Consider the following 23,606-nt stretch of genomic DNA (forward strand, 5'->3'; position numbering starts at 1 on the left):
ACTCCATGTTCTCACAGTCCCTCAGACCAGAAGCATTTGGGAGTGTGGTTATGCTCGAGGTTTGACCGAAGGCAAGCCTCTCACACGGCAGTTTGTTAACGCTGTGCTGGGGAGGACAGCACGGACAGAAGGACCGACACACCTGGGAGGCCTCCACAGGAACGGACAATGTCTGGGGAACCTAATCGAAGCATGAATTTTATTTGACCAAAGTTATTTTAACAAAGTTTCGGAAATCCACGACGTCTTTGTAAATGGTACTTGGACTGCATTTATATACGTAGCTCTTTTCTAACCAGTGGCCACTCAAAGCGCTTTACAATTATTGCTTCACATTCACCCACACACTATTCACACACATTCACACAACGACGGCGGAGTCAACCGGCCAGCTCGCCGGGAACAGTTAGGGTTGGGTGTCATGCTCAGGGACACCTCCACGCTCTGCTATAAAGGGAGCCCGGGATCGAACTAGCAACCTTCGGGTTGCCCGTCAACCCGCTCTACCTCCTGAGCCCCTTTGTGTGTGCACACCCAAAGGCTTGGGTCGGGGTGTGTGTGTGTCCTGCCACACTCACTGCTAGCTGGTGGTGCAGGAGGTCCATGAGGAGGGCGATCTTGTTGCTGAAGAGAACGTAGGCAGAGTTCAGGGGGCAGCGGCAACAGGCCAGGTAGTAGGTGTGAACCGCAGCACAAAGGGACCTGACACACGGAAGAGAGATACATCAGGATTAATGACCCACACACACACACACACACACACACACACACACACACACACACACACACACACACACACACACACACACACACACACACACACACACACACACACACACACACACACACACTACCAGGAGGCAGCATCTAAACAGACCTGGGCGCTGACAGGCTGCTTATCTCTACTCATCAGTAAACCAAACACACTTGTCGATAGACTAGCTTCCTTCAGGGCGCCGTCCGTCTTGTACATTTGAAAAGGTGTGTCTCGCTGTTGTTGGATATAATATGGTATGCATACATATATATATATATATATATATTTAAAAATAATAATATAGCATTCACAACATGCAGCACGACTATGTAACAGCCTTGGAGAGCCCCACGTACGAAGAACTGCAGCCCTGCAATCTGTCGCAACCAGGCCGAGATGGAGTGCTGTTTCCTCTGAGCAGATAACGCTGTTGCTCCCAGCGGCCCCTCACCGGGGCCCGAGGCGGTCCCAGACACAGGGGCCCTAGATGGCCCCAGACCTAGGGCCCCCACCCCCCCCCCCCCGACACAGGGAAAGGAAAGGCTGAGGCAGGCTGAGAGCCTCTGTATTATGTCTGCACTAAAGCAAGCCCCCCAGAAGATGAATGCCTCAGATAGCTGACCGGTTGCCCGGCTGTGAATGCCACTCCCCCCTCCCCTACCCCTCCCCCACCCCTCACCCCCTCCCCCCCCCCACACACACACACATACACACTTTCATCAGTTAATATTTTCTGACAAGTGTATATTTTAGCCAATGGCGGACAGGCGGGTCGTATCAGCTCAGTGGAAGAATGGAATCTGGCTCTCCTGTGCCTTAAGTAGGCCGTGTTTATTTCCACTGGTAAACATTTTGATATCTGCCGCAACCCTCACATCTGCTGCGCGTTTTCGGTCAAACGCGCGTTGGCACCGGGCGGAGAACCGTGCGTAGACTGATTCCAGACCAGCGTCTGTCGATAACTTCCTCTGCCCCCTGCTCTTTCTGTTTTCCAGCGGGCAGATCAGTCATTTCAGCCAATCTGGTGCTGACATTGTAGTGTAAAGCTGTCCCGCTGACGGAATGCGGTGTTAATGTGAGAAGCACTGCCTTTGGGAGGTGCCAAAATGTCTGCATTTAATGTTACAACCTGGCCGGTTTGATCTCATTCATAACGCAATCCTCTGACAACACATAGTGCCTTGAAATTGTTAACTGCTTTTTAACTTTTAACTATTTAGCCCGTTAAGGAATTTGCTGTTTAACATTATGTGGAATTATATTGAAGGATGCCAGGTGAAAATTCTAATAAAAATTCTAAATTCAAGCAAACTATAGTTTGCTTGAATTTAGAATTTAACTAGAATTTTCCTGAGAATGTCTACAATAAACAAAGAGTAGGGAACATATATGTTCCCTATTTTTGATTATGGTAATATAATAATAATAATAATAATAATAATAATAATAATAATAATAATAATAATAATAATAATAATAATAATAATAATAATAGACATTCTCAGCCACGGTCTAATAGATATTGCTTGAATATATTTGTATTTATTTTTAAAAATGCAGTTTGAAAATGATTCCTACTCTTTACATTCTGTGTTGTATTGCACACATGATGCAGAATAGATTGACATATAAATACAGTCAATCTTGGGTATCTTGAGGTTTTAAAGCATTTTGTTAAAAAAAATTAATAATTCAAAGCCATCAAATGAATAGTCTAAAAATTATATTCTTAGCAGTAGAGAAAATTTAATTACCTTAAGTGAAATAATTAAAAGACCTTGGAGAAAGTTCAACGCAAACCGAGATGTAAATCCATGCAGTGAAATGCAAGGTTTTAGTTAACATAAAAAAACATATATGGACATATAATAAAATAAGAAAATCAGAAATTTAAAAACAAAAAATTCAATATATATATATTTTTATTTATGTGTATATAAATATAAATAAATAAAATCGATGGAGTAGTATTTAATTCATGTCATTGTGAGCTGACTCCCAATCAGTTCTCAGTAGCCCTGGCCCCGCGTTCCTCCGGCCGACCTCAACAACAACAACACCACAAGCACTGGACTCGGGCGGCTGCTGGACTCGGGCGGCTACCCGTGTAATGAGCATGCAATTGTTTTGTAGCCCAATTAATCAACCTTGTCTTTGGTCGTTGGCGAACAAACGGGCAGACTGTCAAAGGCATGTTTGAGTTGTGCCCTTGCGGCGCTTGTGTGCACAATGGAGCGTCAGTGTGATCGCTCTTAGGTTTCCTCCCACCTAATTGAACTTGATGAGCGTGACACACGATACGCCGCCCTCTCCGCGAATCTCGCCGTCTCCGAACGCCCCCAAATGACATCCAGTGTCAAAGATTTTGAGGAACAATTTTGTAAAGTGCCGCGCCAGCCGGTGTCATGTAGCAGGGGCGCTATGGCGGGGGGACCGCTGTGTGCCAGCCTACCTGAGCAGGGGGAACATACCTGTACCCACGGCCCAAAGAGCTCCCCTTACACCTTGATGCTCCCGCAACGGCCTCCGAAAAGAAGAAGAAGCAGGGCCGCAAATCTGTTATTACCCACAACGCAAATCAACAGCATTCCTACCTTTAGCCCGTTTACATCCACCGACACATACTTGTATTGTCTTTTTATACTAGGGAACGTGATATGGATCAATAAAGGAAAATTTGAAGTGTGTATTCGGCACACATCAAATGCTCATCCCCAAACCGGGTGAAATAACTCCGGGCTAAAGCTATTCAGACCCAGGGAGACGAGGTAGAGGGCCTGAGCACACCTGATCCCTCTCCCAGCCCCACACGGCCCTCTGGGGCCGCTCCTGGGTGGCCTGGTGGGCGGAGGGGGTGGGGACGACAAATCAGGAGCGTCCACAACCACAGAACTAATACCGTTAGGTACACTAGTTTACAAATCTTCTTTACAAAGTGCCCTGAGGCTACCCAGAGAGCACACACCAGACGGCGGACCGTCAGACCTTTTTTTTTTTTAGCCGGAGACCGCCATAAGTCGCCGGTAGGTCATCATAAGTGTCCCTGCGCGGCAATAAAGAACGCGGCCGCCTGTGCGAAGGTGGATTGACTCTAAGCACAAAGGGCAGTTGTACTCAAACAACTTCCACTGCGGTGTCATGCATCCGTCAGTAATACGGCCAAAGCCATGGTAATTATGAACAGAGGACCGCCCACCCCTCGCTGCGATCTCGGCTGACAACAGGACAACAAGCATGTAAAAGGGTCTTTATGCTTTTTGTCACTGCCTCCATGTTATCAGGCCAGGGATCTGTTGCTGTTCAACCTGGGGTTTCGGGTTTCCCTGCCCTCTGTCTCCGTGTTTCCTATGAGCCCAGTCAAGCCTGAATGGGGTAGCGCTGCAGAAATACGACCGACTTCCAGATCGGGTTGAATCCCAGCTTTTTTATTTTTTTCAGCTCCACTTTACTTTTCTCTTTTCTTTCTTTTTCTCTCCCAAATCAGGGATAATGGACTTCCAGAAAGGGAAGGAAAAGAATCCCGAGCCGAAACAAAATAAAATGAGGCGAGGAGTAAATCCGTTTCCTTGTGCTGTCAAACAATTCCCTCCTTCACTGGTGTCTACAAGACATAACCTGAATCTGCTGCTGATCTCTGGGAGCACCACACACACACACACACACACACACACACACACACACACACACACACACACACACACACACACACACACACACACACACACCTCTAAACATCGTGAAATCAGAGCACAGGTAGCAGGATCTAGTTTCCAGGGCTCTGTAGAGAGGTGACGATACACCTTGGGTTAACTTCTCTGGTTGAAGTCTTTCGTCAACCATGTCTTTGCATGTAATGGGGCTGTTCCCCTATCGAGTTAGCTTGGTAAGCAGTGGATGGCTACTTGTAAAATATTTAAATGAAATGGAAATACCTAAAAATTTGAAAAGGGTTTTGTAAATGTTTGTACTCTCATATTTGGTGAACACAATTACATTCTGCCTCGTTGAAAAATCGTTCCACCTTGCTTGAGAACAGAAAGATGACAAAATGTATTTTGTGTGAAAGAAATATTGTCTACAGTCAATCCACTGGCCAACGTGTGGTCTTCCACTGTGCATCAGGAGAGAGATGTGCAGGCCGTGCCGAGGCAGAGGGAGACAGAGTGAGAGCGACAGAGAGACCGAGAGAAAAAGAGACAGACAGACCGAGAGAGAGAGATAGAGCTTCAGAGATAGAGCTTCAGAGAGAGAGAGCGAGAGAGAGCGCGAGAGTGACCGAGAGCGAGAGAGAGAGAGAGAGAGAGAGAGATAAAGAGAGAAACAGAGAGAGTGAGAGCGAGCTGTCTGCATTAGCCCAGGGTCTAGACATTCCAGTGGCCACAGGGTTACACCAGGGCATTAGCAAAGCCTCACAGAGGAATTAGCTCATTAATGTAATGGTAACAAGATGGAATCAGCCTCCCCAGGGACAGATATGGCATCTCCACAGCTGCCTTTTTCCCTTTTGTAAATCACTCAGCTTATCAGGGAGGAGGTGAAGGAGGAGTAGGAGGAGGTGATCAATACAGCAACATTACTGTAAACAGATAATGTAGCGTGCTCTGGGGCTAGGATCCGTCCAGCAGCCCATTATGCCACCCGGCCCGCCCAGATGACAGATGGTGATAAGTAGACAGCCCGGCTGTATGCTATGGCTGCCTCTCATCCTATCGCTGCGTTCACCCTCCAGAGCTTCAAAGAGTGTCACTCGATTTTGACTTATGTATGACTGATTTGGACAAAAGCCATTCGATTAAAAAAGAAAAATGGGAGTGGGCTAGTAATTGAAATAAGTTACTTTTCTCTGCAAAGCGGACATGTGCATTCATTCAATGCAGAGCATGACAACCTACTAGTGATCGACTGATACATCGGATATTTGCGTTTTTTCCCGTGTATCGGCCTTGGATGATTTTTTTAGTTGTTTTTTTTAAATATATATTATGTCCATTATGTTCAATAAATGTTCCTTTTTAAAATTGAGACTTGTAACATTTGTTATCATCGTGTAATTTTTATGATGTAAATTGAGGGAGCGAAGGCAGTATCTGCTCCAAATATCAGCTCAAGAAAATTTGTATCGGCGTATCGGTCATCGGCTCAAGGTTGACGAAAAAAACACGGTATCGGCCCTAAGAAAAATCCATATCGGTCGATCCCAACACCCTACTAGTTACTATTCTGCCATTTAGCAAATACTTTTACCTTGAGCGACATACAATAGTGTTTTATTTTAGGCATCATAACTGCGGATGCCAACAGGCCGACAATGGGATTCGCACCAACAACCTTTCGGCATTGAGTAAACCCCCTAGCTAGACGTTGCCTCAACCCCGCACTGAAACAACAGCGGACCAGACACGACCAAAGGGAAGTGGTCTGTGGCCGCTGCAGTGAGCGGTGTCTTGGCGTGTACTCAGTCTCGTGTTTGTATCTGCCCTGGTGCACCTCGCGCATTAAAAGAACTTCAGGCAACTTCAGGCACGGGAATCACTCCCCGTTATGACGGAAGCTGGAGTGCATCAAAACAACTCCTCCATCACTACTCGGCGTGATGGTAAAGCCCAGAGAGGATCAACCATCATCACCTCCCCTTCCTGTGCTCAAGTACGCCAAGAGGATTTCATGAAAGCCAGGGAGGTATTGTGAGTGTGTGAGTGTGTAGTGTGTGTGCGCGCAACACACCGTAGCACTCCCATTTGGAAACCAAAAAAGAAAAAAGCAAACGGAACATGTCCAGATAATGAAGAAAGTCCCCTATTGGAGCCAATAACATCCCTTACTGCTTAGAAGTCTGCATGACATATCCTCAGATTACAGAGGCAGAGAGAGAGAGAGAGAGAGAGAGAGAGAGAGAGAGAGAGAGAGAGAGAGAGAGAGAGAGAGAGAGAGAGAGAGAGAGAGAGAGAGAGAGAGAGAGAGAGAGAGAGAGCGAGAGAGATTGCGACAGAGGGAGAGAAAGAGAGAGAGAGAGAGAGAGCTAGAGAGAACGAGATAGAAAATCAATATACATGTGATGTCCTGTAAAAGCCTTATAAATATAACAAGCATTTGCTCCATTAGCGGAGGTTGAGAGACCAGTAAATGCTAATGAATGGACGAGCGAGGCCATTCCAGTCCATTAGAGAGTCTTAGTAGTGGGCACTGGGGTTATCTGCTGGCAGGCCGCGTAGAAACATCAGACGCACAACTCACACACATCCGCCATTTCACTGACAGACGGGACCGAGGCGCTTTCTGTGTTTCCCCGAGAAAAGAACAAACCGAAATTTATCACAGAAATGGAATCGCCTCCAATATCTAAAGAGGGGTTGCGTTTTTATTTATTAATACGATTTAAAAAACGGAGGATATGGAGATAAAGTGGGTTCCTTGAGTTTAGCTCACTCCATTTATCCAATTGAAAAAAATAAATATTGAAAATCTTAAGAAAACACCCTAATTGTGAATAAAAGCATTGGCATCGCTGAGGACGGGTTACAGTGGGAGCCAACGTGACTGAAGCCAGCAGCTGCTAGGGCATGAGGGTACAGACGCATGTGAAAGGCCAGATCCACTGAGCCCAGCAATCCTCCAGAGGCCTTTTGCTCACTCGGTTTGCAAACAGCATCCAGAATTACAAGCACCAATGGGCTGCTTTTGTCATTTCAACACTCAGGTTGCCAACTCACATTTCTGCTAGCCAACCACCCTGCTAGCCTCCCCCCACTGCAGTGGACCCGGTGACACACAGTATAGGGGGCCTGGCATGGAAATGTACATCATTCCACCACTAACTAATTACTAGTGAACTCTGGTTTGTTTTGTAGTATTCAAAGTATCAATGATTTTAGTCGTTTAAGCAAGTTTACAATGGAAAGCTTTGTATTTTGTCATTTAAATTCTCAGTGATATATATATATATATATATATATATATATATATATATATCTATATCTATGGTTGCGGTTATTGGAATGTTTTATTCTTGTTACCCAAAGGACGTCCTGCAGAATTTTGATATTCAAATGTTTACGAGAGTCCAATTACATAGCTCAAAATACAAATACCAAAAAACTCAAAACCAAATCAAAACTACACTGTCACTATAACTGGAATGGCTGACAGAACTAATCCAACGATTGGGATCTAGATAATGTAGGTATATAATATACAGCTGCCTGCTGGTAAATAAAACTCATAGAATAATCATCATAACTGAAACAGTGGTAGACCTATTATAACTGTTGAAGGTACGATTCCACTGATGTTAAAGAGAGAGAGCAGAAAAGAATGGAAGAGAGCAACCAACACAAAACGACACAACCATAAAAAAACCCTCTGCTCTCCATCCCTCCCTCCCTACGCTCCTGTAAGTAAGCGCTGCATTTCATGCACCTTTGATTGGAAGGCAAGAAAAATGGCTTGAACCAATCAGGGAAGAGATGCCTTGATGGGTCAGAGATTAAAAGGGTGCGGTCCAAAACTAAATTGGCACAGTCAACTCAAAAAAAGATATTGCCCACAGCACATTTCCCTCACCAATAGCTGATGGATGCCATTTGTAAAATCAAATAAAAAAAATCACACCCAAATAACAGCTCTTCAATTGTACCCTACAGCACCATTCAGCGACAGTTAATAGATGGTGTGTGTGTGTACGTGTACATCATCGACAGCCAAGCATGTGAATCTGAGCCCTCAGTCCCACCTGGAGACGGAGCCACTCACCTGAGGGGGATGCGTGGGACGGTGGACGGCGTGGAGGCGGCCGTGATGACCTGGAGGATCTGCTCCAGGGCGGAGATGCCTCCTCCCACCTGGAAGGCCACCTGATCCGCATTGTTCTGCAGGGACAGACGGACGGGGGCGTAAGTCACAGGGAGAACGAACGCCATCCACAGGGAGGAGAAGGAATCAAAGCCATGGGGCTGGACGGAGGGATTAGGGGGCTTTCAGAATGGATCCCCCTTGCTTTCTCCTTTAAGGGGTGAGATTGAAATTTGGACGACCCAAGAGTCACCCCCCCACCCCCCCCCCCCCCCCCCCAGCACCCCGTCCCCTGCAGCCTCAAAGTATTCCTGGTAAAGCTCAGAAAAAGTGGTACGGTCTTCTTTTGCACACACACACACACACACACACACACACACACACACACACACCACACACACACACACACACACACACACACACACACACACACACACACACACACACACACACACACACACACACACACACACAGGGCCTCCCTGCACCAGGGTGGTCTCTCTCTGAGTAAGACCTCAGGAAGGCCAGCAGAGTGAACACAGAGGACGGTGACATAAACCAGCCACGCTAAATGTTGGTGATAATACTACGGAAAATAACCGGAATATCCACCGTGACGCAGCAGTCATGTATGTAAACAAAGATTCAGTATCATAGCGATTTATAACGTTGTTTTTTTTTTTTTTATACACACATCTATCGTCGTGTCTTGCTTTTGCTTTTGTTGCTGAGCGACCGTGACTCTGGGGGTCAGACGCTGTGAAGCCACGCTAGAGGAGCCACTGGCGTTGCGGGACGTGCCCGGGCGGGAGGAGAAGGGACTACAATGGAGGCCGAGCTGCTGATGGAGCTGCGTCCTCCTCCACATGGTGCTGCAGAGCCAGCGCAGCCCAGCTCCCATTCGCTGGGCGGAGGAGGAGGGAGGCTGCCGCCGCCGACGGTACACAAGCCTGCAAGACGGAGCACGCGGAGACACGCCGCGCTCACCGTGGAATTACACATAAGCCCTTCATCGGTCCTCCGTGCCCGTTGCTGACATACAGCTCCTCAAGATCCACTGAGTCACACACACACACACACACACACATAGAAACACCAGGATTTGGGACAAAACCCCTCCGAAAGTACGCAGCGCCAGGCACAATGAGGATCAGGGAGATCTCGCAGACGGTCTCATTAGACCGAGTACTGTGTGCAAAGGCGAGCCTTATCAGTGTGGCCCCAGTCACCGAGGTGGGCTTAACCCCTCCTCTTAACCTGCCCGTCAACGCAGCTAAGCGAAAGCTCCCGGGGTAAATGAGAAAGGGCTGCTCTTTCATGCTAGCTTATCAAATGGTATTAAAACAGGGGGGGGACAGACCGGGGCCTGCCCAGTCGTGGCGGTCTCCTGTGAAATCCTGGCATGGTGTGCTCGGCTAGCTGGTTAACCTTACTGCCGACAAACCGCTCTGTTGTGAGGAAGGGACGACAGCGAGGAGAAGGATTAAAGCTAAGAAAACGTCTGGAGGTATTGTTCTTTGGCTGGTCCACACCGGTAACGCTTCAGAGAACAAAGGACCATTGTTTAGGGCAGATGATTAGGTATTTTACACAACCAAAAGCAAATATGAAGGCATCTTACCAAAACAACCTAAAGTCTAAAGCCATCTTAATCCTACGTTTGTTTGCCTGATCACAACTACAATTTGGGACAGTATGGCTCATTGGTCGAGACAAAGCAAGTCTCTTGAGAAAATGGGCAACAGAATCTTATAGTGGTAAATCTTTTCCGCAAACATTATCAACGGGTAAAAGCAATGCCTTTATTATGCAACCCGTTTGACATAGAGGCGGTTAGACAATAACACAACCCAAGTTTTGTATATACGTGGAATCCAAACAGAGTCGCTGTCTCTGGGGGGGAAACACACAAATTACATTAGAGAGAGAGAGAGAGAGAGAGAGAGAGAGAGAGAGAGAGAGAGAGAGAGAGAGAGAGAGAGAGAGAGAGAGAGAGAGAGAGAGAGAGAGAGAGAGAGAGAGAGAGAGAGAGAGAGAGATTTCCTCCACCCAATATACTTAAGTGCAATGTTTGATCTGTTAGTGTCTGGTCACACCCATGCACCAAGAACACAAGAGCACACAGCACAGCACGGCACAATGAGCTGACGGAGCAACTTCCTGTGCAGGAAAGCCAAGCGAGGCTGTCCAAAGCTGGGAAGACACCACAAGAGGGATTCCATGTATTAAAGCAAGGTGACCATTATTTTGGCCAGCTAATGAGGGCCTGGTGGCTGGGCCAATGGCAGCGGTGCGCAAACGGCTCCTTGTCGTCGTCTCCACCCACTAGCAACTCTGATTAGCCAATAGTGACGCAGGGGGGACCGGCGGCCCCGCCCTTATTGGCTAAGAGTTTATTATTAGTGGTAAATCTCGTCTTTTATCTCTGCCGACATGGTGGATCCGCCCCTTTATTGGTTCAATGCCACCGCGTGTGAAACAAGGAACAAATGAGCGCATTACACTGGCTTAGAGGAGCAACATCCAGGGGTTAGCACTGTCTGCGGGCTGGGCTTACTGGAAACCACAATAAGCGTGTCCAATAAACATCTCAAGGCAGAGTTGCGAACGTGTGTGTTTACAAGACATAATGGAATATTATATAGCACGGTACACAACCGCCAGTGAAAACAACGTTTAAACGGGAAATGTTACAAACGTTTGTTTATCCTACGACACAAACCTAGATGAATCAAAGGGCAGTGTGGTGTGAACCAGGCTTGCCAAAGAAAACGCAGACAGCACCAGGGTAGTATGCTATACACACACATACACACACACTACATGTTTACAATAACTCCTCATATTGGTCTGATCTACAGCGCCAACAAAAGTCAACTGAATAAAGAGGAAAACTGAAAAACAAATCATTCCGTATCCCGCAGTCGCAATACAATACTTCAATCAGCACTCAAGCGCAGACAATTAAAACAAGCACGGCGGCACAATGTGCTACAGGCCTCTCCGCGTGTTGACAGAACGGGTAGCAGAACCAGAGCCAGCCCTGTGTGTCTCCCAGCTGCCCTTCAACAGCTAACCTTGTAGTCAGCAGCCTGCCAACACCAACAGCATCCATCGAAACCAATAAGGAAAACAAACCCAATAGTCTCGTGGTAAGGGACAGGTGTATGGCATCCAGCAGAAAGGTTTGCTTGAGCTAGATGCTCCCTACCTGCTCATTAACAATGTGTAGCTAAAAGAAGACTTTGTCCCCGGCTGTAATAGTAAATACTGTACGTAGATATGTAACTATGTAAACAAGTAACATGCTTGGGAGTCTTCAGCTACTCATAGGAGACTACTTATCTGGGGCCTTTTACATACTATGCTACATCTGTACCGTACAAGAATGTAAAAATCAAAATGCACGACAGCATGGCTGCGCATTGCCACGAGGCTGTAAAACACCGGCTCCTCTCGCCCTTCACTCCCTGACATGTTTGCGGACAGAGACACAAATCAAGTGGAAAACATGTAACCTCCTTGGGCAGAGGTAAAGGGACCGTGTAGCCGGGCAAAGAAACAAGAGAAAACCATTAGCATGGCTTAACGTCTCCCGTCAGAGTCAATCAAACACTTGACCACTACGATGATTATGAGGAGAGGGGGGGGGGGCGTGGCGTCCGCCCCGTTGCCGAGGTGATTTTTCTAAAAGCGGTTTCTAAAAACAAACAGCGTGGGGGAGGAAGGCGCGCGGTGACGCTATAACACTTGCAATTCAATCCAGCTGCGGTCGAAAGCACGGCCGATCGCCCTGGTTAAGATGGACGGTTCCTAAACAACCCCGACACAGTCCCTGCAGTCACCTCTGTGTGGGCCAGAGACGAGGCTCTGGGCAGGATCTGTCAGTCTACTGGGGCAGCCCGCCCCCCCTCCTCCTCCTCCTCCTCCACGCAGAAACACTGCAGCCCCCATTCCCCCCTGCTCCTACTCCTTCTCCTGATACTACTCCTACTACGACTGCTCCTTACAGGCATACTTGCCGGCCCCAGCGGGACTCTCACAGCTGGCGAACGAAAGTGTAAACACAGTCTGGAGACTTTTGGTTTTCAAGGATCCTTGATTCCTGACCGTCCCCCAATAACCACCTGACACACCCGGCTCACGGCGATCTATTAGTGTCTTTAGGAGAAATAAATACAAGCAAAAACACTTTTCTTTTCTTCGTCTGGTGGACAAACAGGAGAGAAAACGCTTGCGTGGAGAATAAACCGTTAGCGGGCACAGAGGGAGCAGCACATGGAGGTCAGAGAGCCAGGGTCCAGGGAGAGTCTGGGGAGGGCGGGGGAGGGGGAGGGGGAGAGGGAGGGGGGCGGAGAACGCGAGGCTCCGACTGCAGCCTGATGGGGGGTGGGTGGGTGGGTGCTGTCTAAAGAATTAGTGGGGAAAACGGAGACTGAATCAGATATGGTGGAATAGAAAAGAAAACAAACAAATGGCTAGGTGAGTCAATGACACTAGAGAAGCTTGTTAGGTCAAATAATCTCAACCCACACACAGCCCCCGAGTGAGTCACGGCCGCTCAGCCCCGCCGACGGAGACGCTATTTATTTGACTTTTGTCGGGTGGATTAGAAGAGAAGGTGTTCCCCTCTCTGACCAATCCCAGCGCACCAGGTTGGCAAAGGCATTGTACGGCATATGGAGTCCGCAAATAGTGCTAGTATAATGTTAAATGGATGAAAACCGCTAAAAAAGTGTTTAGCATACAGATATAGTCCACAACCCCCTCAAAAGCAACACACACACACAATTATTAACACAAAATACAAAGTTCTTATAAAGCTGTTGCGAAACTAGCCTTATAGGTACATCAGTAAGTGTGCCCCACACACACACACACACACACACACACACACACACACACACACACACACACACACACACACACACACACACACACACACACACACACACACACACACACACACACACACACACACACACACGCACACGCACACACGCACACGCGCTCCGGGCCCAGTGACCTCTAACCTCCCACTGGGGGTGTCTGCAATCTAAGGGGAGGAGCATTGGCACATTGGTGACAGCTTGTGAGCCACTCGTATAGAACTGTTCTCCCTCCCTCCCTCCCTCTCGCTGCTAAAGTGTGCTAGGCCCCCCTCCCCAACGAGCAGCCACTGCTTCTCTCCCCTCTCTGGGGAAATCCAGTAATGGCCCCACCAGCACCCCACCCCACCCCTGCCCTGACGAGTCCCCCACCACCTCCACATCCAAGCAGGCCACCCGTCCCAGGGCCCGCTCTGATGCCTCAACATGGTACAGCTCTAGCATGTCCCACAGCACAGGGGGAAGCCTGGAAACATCACCGATTTTCACAACTAAATAAAGGCACAAATAATAATATTGAGAGCGAAACCTATAGAGAATTAATTGAGAGTCCAAATACAAATGTTTCTAATCAACCCTTGTGTACAATTGCGATAACTCCATTTGTAAACACAGACAAAAAAAAAAACCCTACGAAATGAAAAGGCCTAATCTAATAGTGAATTGCCTTGACTCGCCGCCACAAAGTCTTTTGCATTAACAACATTTCATTTGGAAATCCAATTTACCATTGTCTAAACCAATGACATCTGAGCCATCCCCCGTCCGCCAGACACGAGACAATGCCCGCCTTCGCCATAGGAAGCCCCTCGATGAGTACCATGTGCCCAATGAAAACACTGCTAATCTGGTCCGCATTAGCCAATAACCGAGGGCGAGGAGCTCTGGAGTAAAGCGATACTCCACATCGGGCGGGTGAGCCGGGGCGGCTCGGCGGCCCGCCGCTCCGCTTCAGAGTGATGCCAGGGGGCTGGCGTGTTGGTCTGTCTCTTTATTCCCTCCTGTCAACAGTGGGTGTCTGCAGGGAGGAGAGGAGCCCCGGCACCAGTGCAGCAGCAGTCCACGGGGTTTGAGGGCTGGGGAAGCGGCTCCCCGCCCCGGGGACTAGGAGGAGGCTCCAGGGGAGGCTGAGGAGCACAGCGGTACAGAGCAGGAGCTGCTGACAGCAGACCAGAGCTGCAAGGTCAGACCCATCCACCCACCACGCTAACATGACACAGAGTCCAGTTTAATTCCATTAAACATGTACATGGGTCCTACATGGTCCAGAACAACAGAAGTCAGAAAAAAAGCGCATCAAAATAAGGCTAAATATAATAAAGAATAGGCAAAGATAATTGTGCACGGTGGAGTCACCTGTTTCTCCAGGATGCGGGAGATCTCGCCCAGGGTCCGGTCCAGCCCTGACACTCTGTTGTTGGCCCACTGGCCCGTCTCCTGGCCCTGCAGCTGCTTCAACAGGTCCTTCACCAGCCGCTGCAGCCTGCGGGCAACACACACACACACACACACACACACACACAGAGTGAGATCCGTTAGTCATGTAACCACCGCTGACACACCTGACACCCACGGGGTTCTGACAACCCGCGTCAATGTTATCTGAGTGAAGGCTGAGTGTTGAGGTAAGGTTTAGAGTAACGGTGGAGCGATGCTCTGAATGACCTTACTTTGCTTTGTACGGGGAGTCTGGGACCTGGGCCTTGGCCTCCACCGACGCTTCGTAGTCCTTCGCTCTGCGGACGAAAGAGGGAAGGGGGGGGGGAGGGGGGCATTCATTGAATCCCAGTTGGGGGTAAATAACAAGATGAAAAGACGAGAAAGCAGAGAGACAGAGAGAGAGAGGGGGTCAAGTTGAGACTAAGTGTTTATTCAGCCAGTCAGCTATTCGCCAAGAAACTTGGCTTATAATAACCCCATATGAGCTCTGGAGGGACCTAGTATCTCCCAGCCAGTGACTCACATCCCTCAAGACCTCGATTCCACTTTGAAATCCCCTTCCCTTAAGTCTTAACTTTGCCCAGAACAGCTCAAAAGTCATGATTTCTCTCATTGTTAAATAAACAAAAAATAAAATGGAGTTCTCTTTCAAAGCGACATATTCTCACCACACACACACACACACACACACACACACACACACACACACACACACACACACACACACACACACACACACACACACACACACACACACACACACACACACACACACACACGACCTTTCAGGGAAATGTGTGATTCTCATCTCATCCTTATTCTCATCAGTAGTTCTTACATGTACACACACACACGTTCATCAGACGGTTCCCAGGGAAGATAAGAGCGCATGATGGGTCCCGAGATGCTGGGGTTTACGGTCATCAATCCATCCAACGCTTGATAAAAATCATGCACACACACACACTTACTTCCTGGAAGAGGACAAGTGCACTGGGACCTGTCCTTCAAACAAAGTCTGACCAATGCTGCGCTGTATCTCTACACAGTCCTCCAGCGTGCGTTGTCTGGTTTTCTTCAGGATAATCCAGAAAACACAGAAAGAATACGTTTTTTTTCTCCTTAAAGTAAATGCTCCACATTTTTCATGCTATCAGATAGTTTGAGTCGTTGTTGTAAATGTTTCATTATCTTAGAAAACGCCTTGAACAAAATTTAATTCATTTAGAAAAGGACCAGAAAGCAACCATCCAGTATTGTTGTCGGTTTCGTTTCCCTTGAGGAAATCTGTCCCGACCTTCATCCCGTCTCTAGGACCAGTGGGCGGTCTACCGCCAGCAGCTTGGTCCAGGGCAGGGTAGGAGTGTTATTAACCTCACATCCAACTCTCTAAAGATACCAGAGCATCCAGATATCCAACTAGCGTGGATATATAAACCAAAAAAGACAAGACTATTCTCCTCTATTCCATTATGTGAGCAAATTGCGTTCTCCCCAGTGAGCCCTGCATCCTGATGTGGATTGCAAGGTTAAAATGTTTTAATGCAGTCGCTGGAGTAAACCGAGGCAGGGGGCCTGATGGCTGAGGGTGGGGAAGGGAGATCGTCTGATCACGTTATTTCCCCTGTACATCCAGCAGGCTGCATGGCTAATGGTGGCCCTCACAAGAGCCTGAACTGCACCTGACCCGTTTGTCATCCTTTATATTACAATATTCCTCCCTGACAGGTTTACACCCACCCAGGTTAAACAGGGAGCAATTGCAGCGCCGTACATCATTGTCGGCCACCGGTCTGGCTAAATGGGCCAGGAGCAATAGATGGTAGGAGTTGGTAATGGAGAGGGGAAGCACAAATCTACAATAGCGCAGTAATTCATTCACCAAGAGCTGAATCCAGATTCATTATTGACTTATTCAGAGTAGGGTTGGTTCAGTCTTCTGACTGGGTAAGGAGGGGCAGAAGCATCAAAGGCAGAACAACACACCAGAACATTGGACAGAGGCTTGAGTCAATAGAAAAACAACTTAAGACTGCATATTGACCCTGAATGATTCACTTTTTCTGTTTGAGTTGTTTTTTTGACAGCTGGTAGTGGCGTCAATGTAGTGTAGCAAAACAAATAGCCACGTCAGCGGAAAAGATGGAAACTATTTCTGTCTGCTATGATCAACTATGATCAACCGTCCTAACAGTTTGCGTACGGTTGTACGTGCGTGTATGTGTGTGTGCGTGAGTACACGCGCGCAGCTGTCAATCCACCCGAGCCCTTCAAGGCTGGATCTGTGCTTGTGTGTTAGTCTTTGAGTGGCACTTCTTCTGGTGTGCGTGTGTGTGTATGTACGTTGTGTGTGTGTGTGTACGTGTGTATGTACATTGTGTGTGTGTACGTGTGTATGTACGTGTGTGTGTGTGTGTGTGTGTAGGTGTGTGTGTACGTTGTGTGTGTATACTGGTTCACCGGCACGCTCTCCCCTCACTCTCCCCTCCATCTGAGGCAATGAGTTAAAGCTGTGCTCCCGTCTCCGGGCGCGGGGCACAGCGGGCCCTTTGTGCGCCCACCTCGCTCCGAGGTCCCCGTGTACACAGGCCACTCTGTCCCACCCCCCGGCACCCCTGCAGCCAACCACAGGCAAGCCACCGACGGCCCGCAAACAAGCTCATCCAAGAGGATAATTGAAGGCTTATCCAGCACGCGGAGAATCCCGAAAGCCTACCGACATGCTAGTTAAACCCAATTGCGAACGCCGTGTTTATCTTCACAACTGAATTAATACTGCTGTGGGTTAGCCATGCCACAAAAACAACCAATAACACACACACACACACACACACACACACACACACACGCAAGGCGGTGATGCAGCTGTGCGTACACACACACACACATTGCCTCTGTACCACCACATGCCGAGTTGGGCCTTGAAGTTAGGGTGTAAACCTCTCTCACGCTTGCCCTATGCACTGGTCCAATGAAGCGGCTCACTTCCAGCCAAACGGCGGAGCAGCTCAGATGTTGTATGCTAAGCGGGGGCTCGTGTGTTATTTAGGACCTGTGTGAGGCCCTCTGAGTGGTACTCTCAGCCCGCAAGCCTGGAGGAGGACAGGACGGTAAACAGCAGGCAGATGCACCACTGAGCCCCACAGCAACGGCCCAGACCATAAACCCAAACACCCAATGGACCGTCCCGATTGTACTTGAAATTATTTATGAATGTCTGCTACACCTCCAACCCCCCCCCCCCCTCCACCACTCCTTCTTCATAACCAGAACCAATCACAGGAGTTGAATACAACTTTGATGACAGTGCCGGCCCCCTCGTCTCCTCTCCTGGTGGGTACCAGCCTACTGACCCGACTCCACTCAGGTCCCGGTCGCCACAGAAGAGCCTTGCTCCCTATTTGTTGATTACTATCGATTTCCTCCTTTGATATTTCATTAAAACAAATATGAATCATTCCCAAACAAAGAGACAGAAACATGGGCCGGCTTTACGCATGTTTTAAGACCAAACATGTTGTACACTAAAGGGGACGCTGGGTTTTGGCAGAGTGGCCGCAGCAATTTGAAGGAGAGCTCTTAACAGGTGAGAGCGAGGGGGTCCTGCGATCGATTCACTTTTACTCAATCGCAGAAAGTGGTCATAAATTAAGCTCATCGGTGCAGCCCCGGGAGGACAGTACACATAACATCTCCCTCCAGCTCCTTGTCCCTTATAAAAACACTATTAAAACACCCTGAGAAGCTCTGGCCCCCGTGGTGCAGAGAGAGGGAGAGAGGGAAGAGATGGAAGCGAGGGAGAGAGGGAGAGATGGAGAGATAGAGAACGAGAGGGAAGGAGGAAAGAGAGAGGGGAGCTCACCTAGCGTTCATCCTCGTGCGAAGCTTCTTTGCCCTTTTACGGGCCTTCTGCCGCTCCTCGCCCTCTTTGACCTGGCCCTCGGTGGCCACGGAGCAGTCCGTCACAATGTCCACGATGTACTTCTTCAGGGAGAGATGCTCCTGAAACACACAAGCACATGCGTCACATGGGGTGATGGAAGTGGACCGTTAGTTTGGAGCACATAATCTATAATAAAATAATAAAAACAGGTCAAGGGGAATTAGAGAGCTAATTCTTAAATAGACTCCATCCGTCCAAAACAGACTTGAGACCTTTGGGAAGGGAGGAAGAAAATACAGTCCCGCTCCATGCATGCTCCGTGTGCTTTGCGCTGTGAAAAACAAAATGATTTGATTTCTTTTTTCGGCTGCGCTGCATGTATGAAGCGAAACTCACGCTCCATGTGCTATGGGCTTCCGTGAACGCTAATTTTCGAATGTATGTTTCTAATCGTGCTTAAAGAGTCCCCCAAAACAAACACGTTAGGATCTCTTAACTACATTTTACAGCATAGGTGTAAAACACTCTGGGGAAAAAAAACAAAAAAAAACGGGGAAAACCCCTTGGCCCTGTGACTTCAGCAGACTTTAGCAGGTGGGGGCGCAGATCAGCGGTAATGTCATTACACCCTGTGATTACCAGGTAACGCGCAGCAACGCAACACTCTTTCCAGGGCCTGCGCCCACAATAGAGCCGCTAAACAGTCTGGACGTGTTGCTTCCCCTCCCGTCTGCAGAGCAGCCACCCTGACAGATGAGGCACACATTTCCACAGAAGAAAGAAAGAGAGCGAGACGGAGAGAGAGAGAGAGAGAAAGAGAGAGAGAGAGAGAGAGAGATAGAGAGAGAGACAGAGAGAGAGGGGAGCTGTTGGTTGGGTTGGGGGTGTAACCCAATTTGACCAACATGATGTATGCGCCAGAAGCCAATTACCCCATTAGCTGGTCCCGTTGCACCCCAGAGGAGAGGAGGGGAGGGGGGGGGGGGGTTGCCTGCCTCCCAGATAAAGGCTCTCCAACCTGTGTTGTTCAATGCCATGGCCGTGTGAGTTCAACCGCGGCCCCGGTACAAACTACAGCCTGACAGGTGTCTCGGGATGGGATGATGTATCACAGCTTGTACACATTTTACAAACCTCTGCAATCAATTATGTGTTCTTAGAAAACATTCAAAAAAAAAATAGGTGGATGTCGATAACTTGGAAAACGACACGAGAGCAAGGCAACACAGATGGAGTGCTACGCTCCACGCTGTGTACGTATGAGCGGCACGTCCCGGCTTAGTTTTTCGATGACACTACAGGATTTACGACTGTTGCTGCTCTCTCCCTCTCTCCAAGCGCTCTGATGCATTAGCTCCATAAATCAATGGATAAAAGGCTTCAGGTATTACGCCCTCGCATATTCACCGTCTCATCAGCGAGCCACAAACTTCAAGTGAACCAAAGCACCGGCTTTCCTCGGCTGAATGCTTATACAGCAACAATTATTTATTCAGCCCTGCGTTTATGCACGGACATAAACACGCTACGTCCACAACAGCTGGGGGTGGGGGCGGGGGCGGGGATTGATCTGATGTGTTTTAACACGGTTACGCCGGATGACGGACAGGTGTCTACCTGGGCCACTGAAACAAAGGAAGCAAAGAGTCTGGCCCCGGGCCACGGCGCCGGCACAATGCCACGGCCGGGACTCTGGAGTGGGAAACACTAAACCGCCCACTTCTCTTTCTCTCGCTCTCGGTTGCAGAGAGAGACGCATAGCCACACGCATAGCCACACACACACACACACACACACACACACACACACACACACACACACACACACACACACACACACACACACACACACACACACACACACACACACACACTAGCTGAAGGATACTTCTACACTCACACACACACTCTAAATGATTTGCTGATGCAGCACTGCCTTTGTCACGTACAATGACTTAAGAGGTAGATTTCCAGTTGGTGTGAAACAGACAGCTGTAATTCAAGTTAGGGGACCAGATATGATGGGACGGCGTGTCCGGTTACCACTACCAGACTGCTTCGCAGGCCTTTTTGTTGCGCCAATGAATGAATGCCAGAGAGGAGCGACAAGCGATATGCGGCCAAAACAATAAAGAGAAACTAAACAGATTCTTGGCTAGTATAAAAGGCGGCTAACGGATCCCCTGCTCCTATCTGCTCCTCCGGGTTCTTGGTGCAGAACGGGGAAAGGGGTTCCCTGCTGGGTATCGGTTACAGCCACTACCATTCCTACAACTGCACAACCTCAAAAAAGAAAAAGAAAAGAATCCAAGTAGAAGCGGGTGGGCCGGGGGGGTTGGGGGGGGTGGGGGAGGGGGCGACTTCAGCTGGCACGCTGGATATTTCATCGGCCTTCTCTGCTGGTTGCCAATCATGGAGGTTTCAACACTAGGACCCTGGAGGGCCGCTGGGGAGGTCAGCCCTGGTACCCAGAGGGAGCCAGAGGGAGTCTGATCCCGCGGTATGGCCTAGTGATCCCCCTGCTGGCCAGCGGCTAGAGGGGAGGTTGTCAGCAGGAGATGGAAGGGTGAAGTTCAGCCCAGGTAACCCACCGGGGGGCGGACAGGGTGTGGAAAGACGAAAGATAATTAAATGCCACACCGTTGAAAAGCCGTGGGATCAGGACCCGCCTCTACATCATGTTAAAGCAGGACCGCTTAGACGAGCTCGGGAGAAGCCGAAGGAAGGAATGCCGGGCGGTCTGCGGCCGCACATCGATCACGCTGTTGATAATCGTTGTGTTTTCAATTTCATTTGCCGTTTTTTTTTTTTTCGGAAAGAGAGAAAATGACCAAATGTGATGAGGACGAGACTTGGGCTGCTCGCTTGCTTCCTCCCAGAAGCTATAGAGTGACCCCTGCACAGTTCAGCCAGCCATCTTCATTTTAATTAAAAAGCTTTCATCCAGGCAAGAGTTATGGAAGCAGGAAATAGTTGGCCGTTGCGTGAATGAAATAGTGCGGGCCGAAATGAGCCTTAACATAAATATTGTGAGGCCAGCGGGTTCCGTCTAAACAAATTCCCAAGACCTCCATCTACTTAAGAGTCGGGCCGAATCGATTGGACCCGATTGTAAAGCACAGAATTAAGTCAAACCATGAGAACCGCTGCACTGTATCAAGATGGCTAATATTCAAAAATTATTTATAACCTTCTTGCATCAATTATTCAAACTTTTCTTTTTTTTTCAAAACATTATTTACCCATTCAATTATTTTCAAATTAAAAGAGTATGATCGTAACATGGCTCACACATGCCAAATTGTTTCTTTGATCATCATTTTGATCTGCGATGAAACGTTTTAGTCAACATTTCTTAAGAAATGAAAACATTTATTTTTAACTGTCAACTGCAGTGTTTCTTGGCTGCTTGTGGGACAAAGCAAACATTTAGAACGCATTCCTTTGGTTCTGGAAACTTGTGCCAGGCATCTGGCATTATTTATAGACTCAATTATTAATTGACGAAGATAATACACATAAAGGGGCAACGAAAATAATCATAAGCTTTAGCCACACACACACACACACACACACACACACACACACACACACACACACACACACACACAGACTGATTTAGTGAAACAGGAGGGAAGGAAGGAGCAAGGGGAAATAATAAAAAGGTGAGGGAGGTTAAAAGGTGCCGCTCATAGCACCCCTGGTTGTCTGTCTCACAAAGGACGCCGTTGAAAGAGCGCCGTTGAAAAAGGCCAATCTCGTGTTGCAGCCCTAGAGGTTCCCCTTCTGCTCCCACAAGCTGCCGGCCTGCAGGACACAACACAGCCCGGGGACACGCAGGGCTGATGTCACCGCTGCGCTGGAAGCACTCAAGCGGCGCGCACACACACGCATGCATACACACACACACACACACAGGCAAACACACACATACACACATATGCGCTTGCGCACACACACACACACACACACACACACACACACACACACACACACACACACACACACACACACACACACACACACACACACACACACACACACACACACACACACACACACACACACGTTCACCAACGCAGCGGGACAAACTGTCAAACTATACGAGTGGCTGGATGGCAAAAACCCAACTACAAATCTCCAAGGCATTTCTAAATATTGGGTTTGTTTTATATGTACCTACATATTTCTGATTTAAGAGAAGCTATAATTATTTTAGAGATAAAACCCAATATTACTGGTTTTCAATAAAACAAAGAAAAAAAAAAACATGCCAATACTTGGGACCCATCTATATAAAAAAACGTAACGATAGGAGCGGTACATATATCTTGTAGGCTCTGTGCTGGGATCGTTTGGGGACGAAAGAGGGAAGGGCAGGAAGGGAAGGAGGGAGGGAGTAAGGGGACAGATGAAGGGAGCCAGGCGGTACCTACCACTTCCTCGTCGGAGAGCTCCCGGCCCTGGATGCTGCTGCCGTCGCGGACCGCCTGCTGGTGGCCCACCCCCTTGGTGTGGCTGAACAGGTGCACCTCCGAGGTGATCTGCCCCAAACATAAACAGGGGGTCAGAGGTCAGCGCCGAGGTGGACACCCCGGATGGGGGTCAGCGAGGGGCCCCCTGGGAGGCCCCCGGGTGAAATGATACCCTACACGGGAGCGCTCAATGGGACGCGACCTGCCACAAGAAACTCCATACGCCATTGACGAGCGCTGACAAAAGAGGGCTATCATACATGAATCTGTTTTTAAAACAACAGGGCATTCCGTGGACACGCACATTGTGTGTGAACTTTCCCATAACCGACGCCATATGCGCTTGGTGTTTGATGTCATGTGTGATGTACAATA

General features: G+C 48.5%; 1 protein-coding gene across 3 annotated transcripts in view; it reads right to left on the reverse strand.

Annotated features, from left to right (window-relative positions):
* scaper (S-phase cyclin A-associated protein in the ER) overlaps nucleotides 1-23,606 on the reverse strand; it is a 57,630-nt gene that overhangs the window by 16,236 nt on the left and 17,788 nt on the right. For all 3 annotated transcript variants that reach the window (XM_084477458.1, XM_084477456.1, XM_084477457.1), the window contains 6 exons: nucleotides 23,193-23,300; nucleotides 18,737-18,876; nucleotides 15,105-15,170; nucleotides 14,791-14,917; nucleotides 8,507-8,622; nucleotides 579-702 (listed from right to left, as the gene is read on the reverse strand). In XM_084477458.1, coding sequence (XP_084333584.1) covers nucleotides 579-702; nucleotides 8,507-8,622; nucleotides 14,791-14,917; nucleotides 15,105-15,170; nucleotides 18,737-18,876; nucleotides 23,193-23,300 — 681 coding nt within the window. The remainder of the gene's footprint in view (nucleotides 1-578; nucleotides 703-8,506; nucleotides 8,623-14,790; nucleotides 14,918-15,104; nucleotides 15,171-18,736; nucleotides 18,877-23,192; nucleotides 23,301-23,606) is intronic.

The sequence above is a fragment of the Micromesistius poutassou genome (genome assembly GCF_964030765.1).
Source record: "Micromesistius poutassou genome assembly, chromosome: 13".
Classification (NCBI taxonomy): Eukaryota; Metazoa; Chordata; class Actinopteri; order Gadiformes; family Gadidae; genus Micromesistius; species Micromesistius poutassou.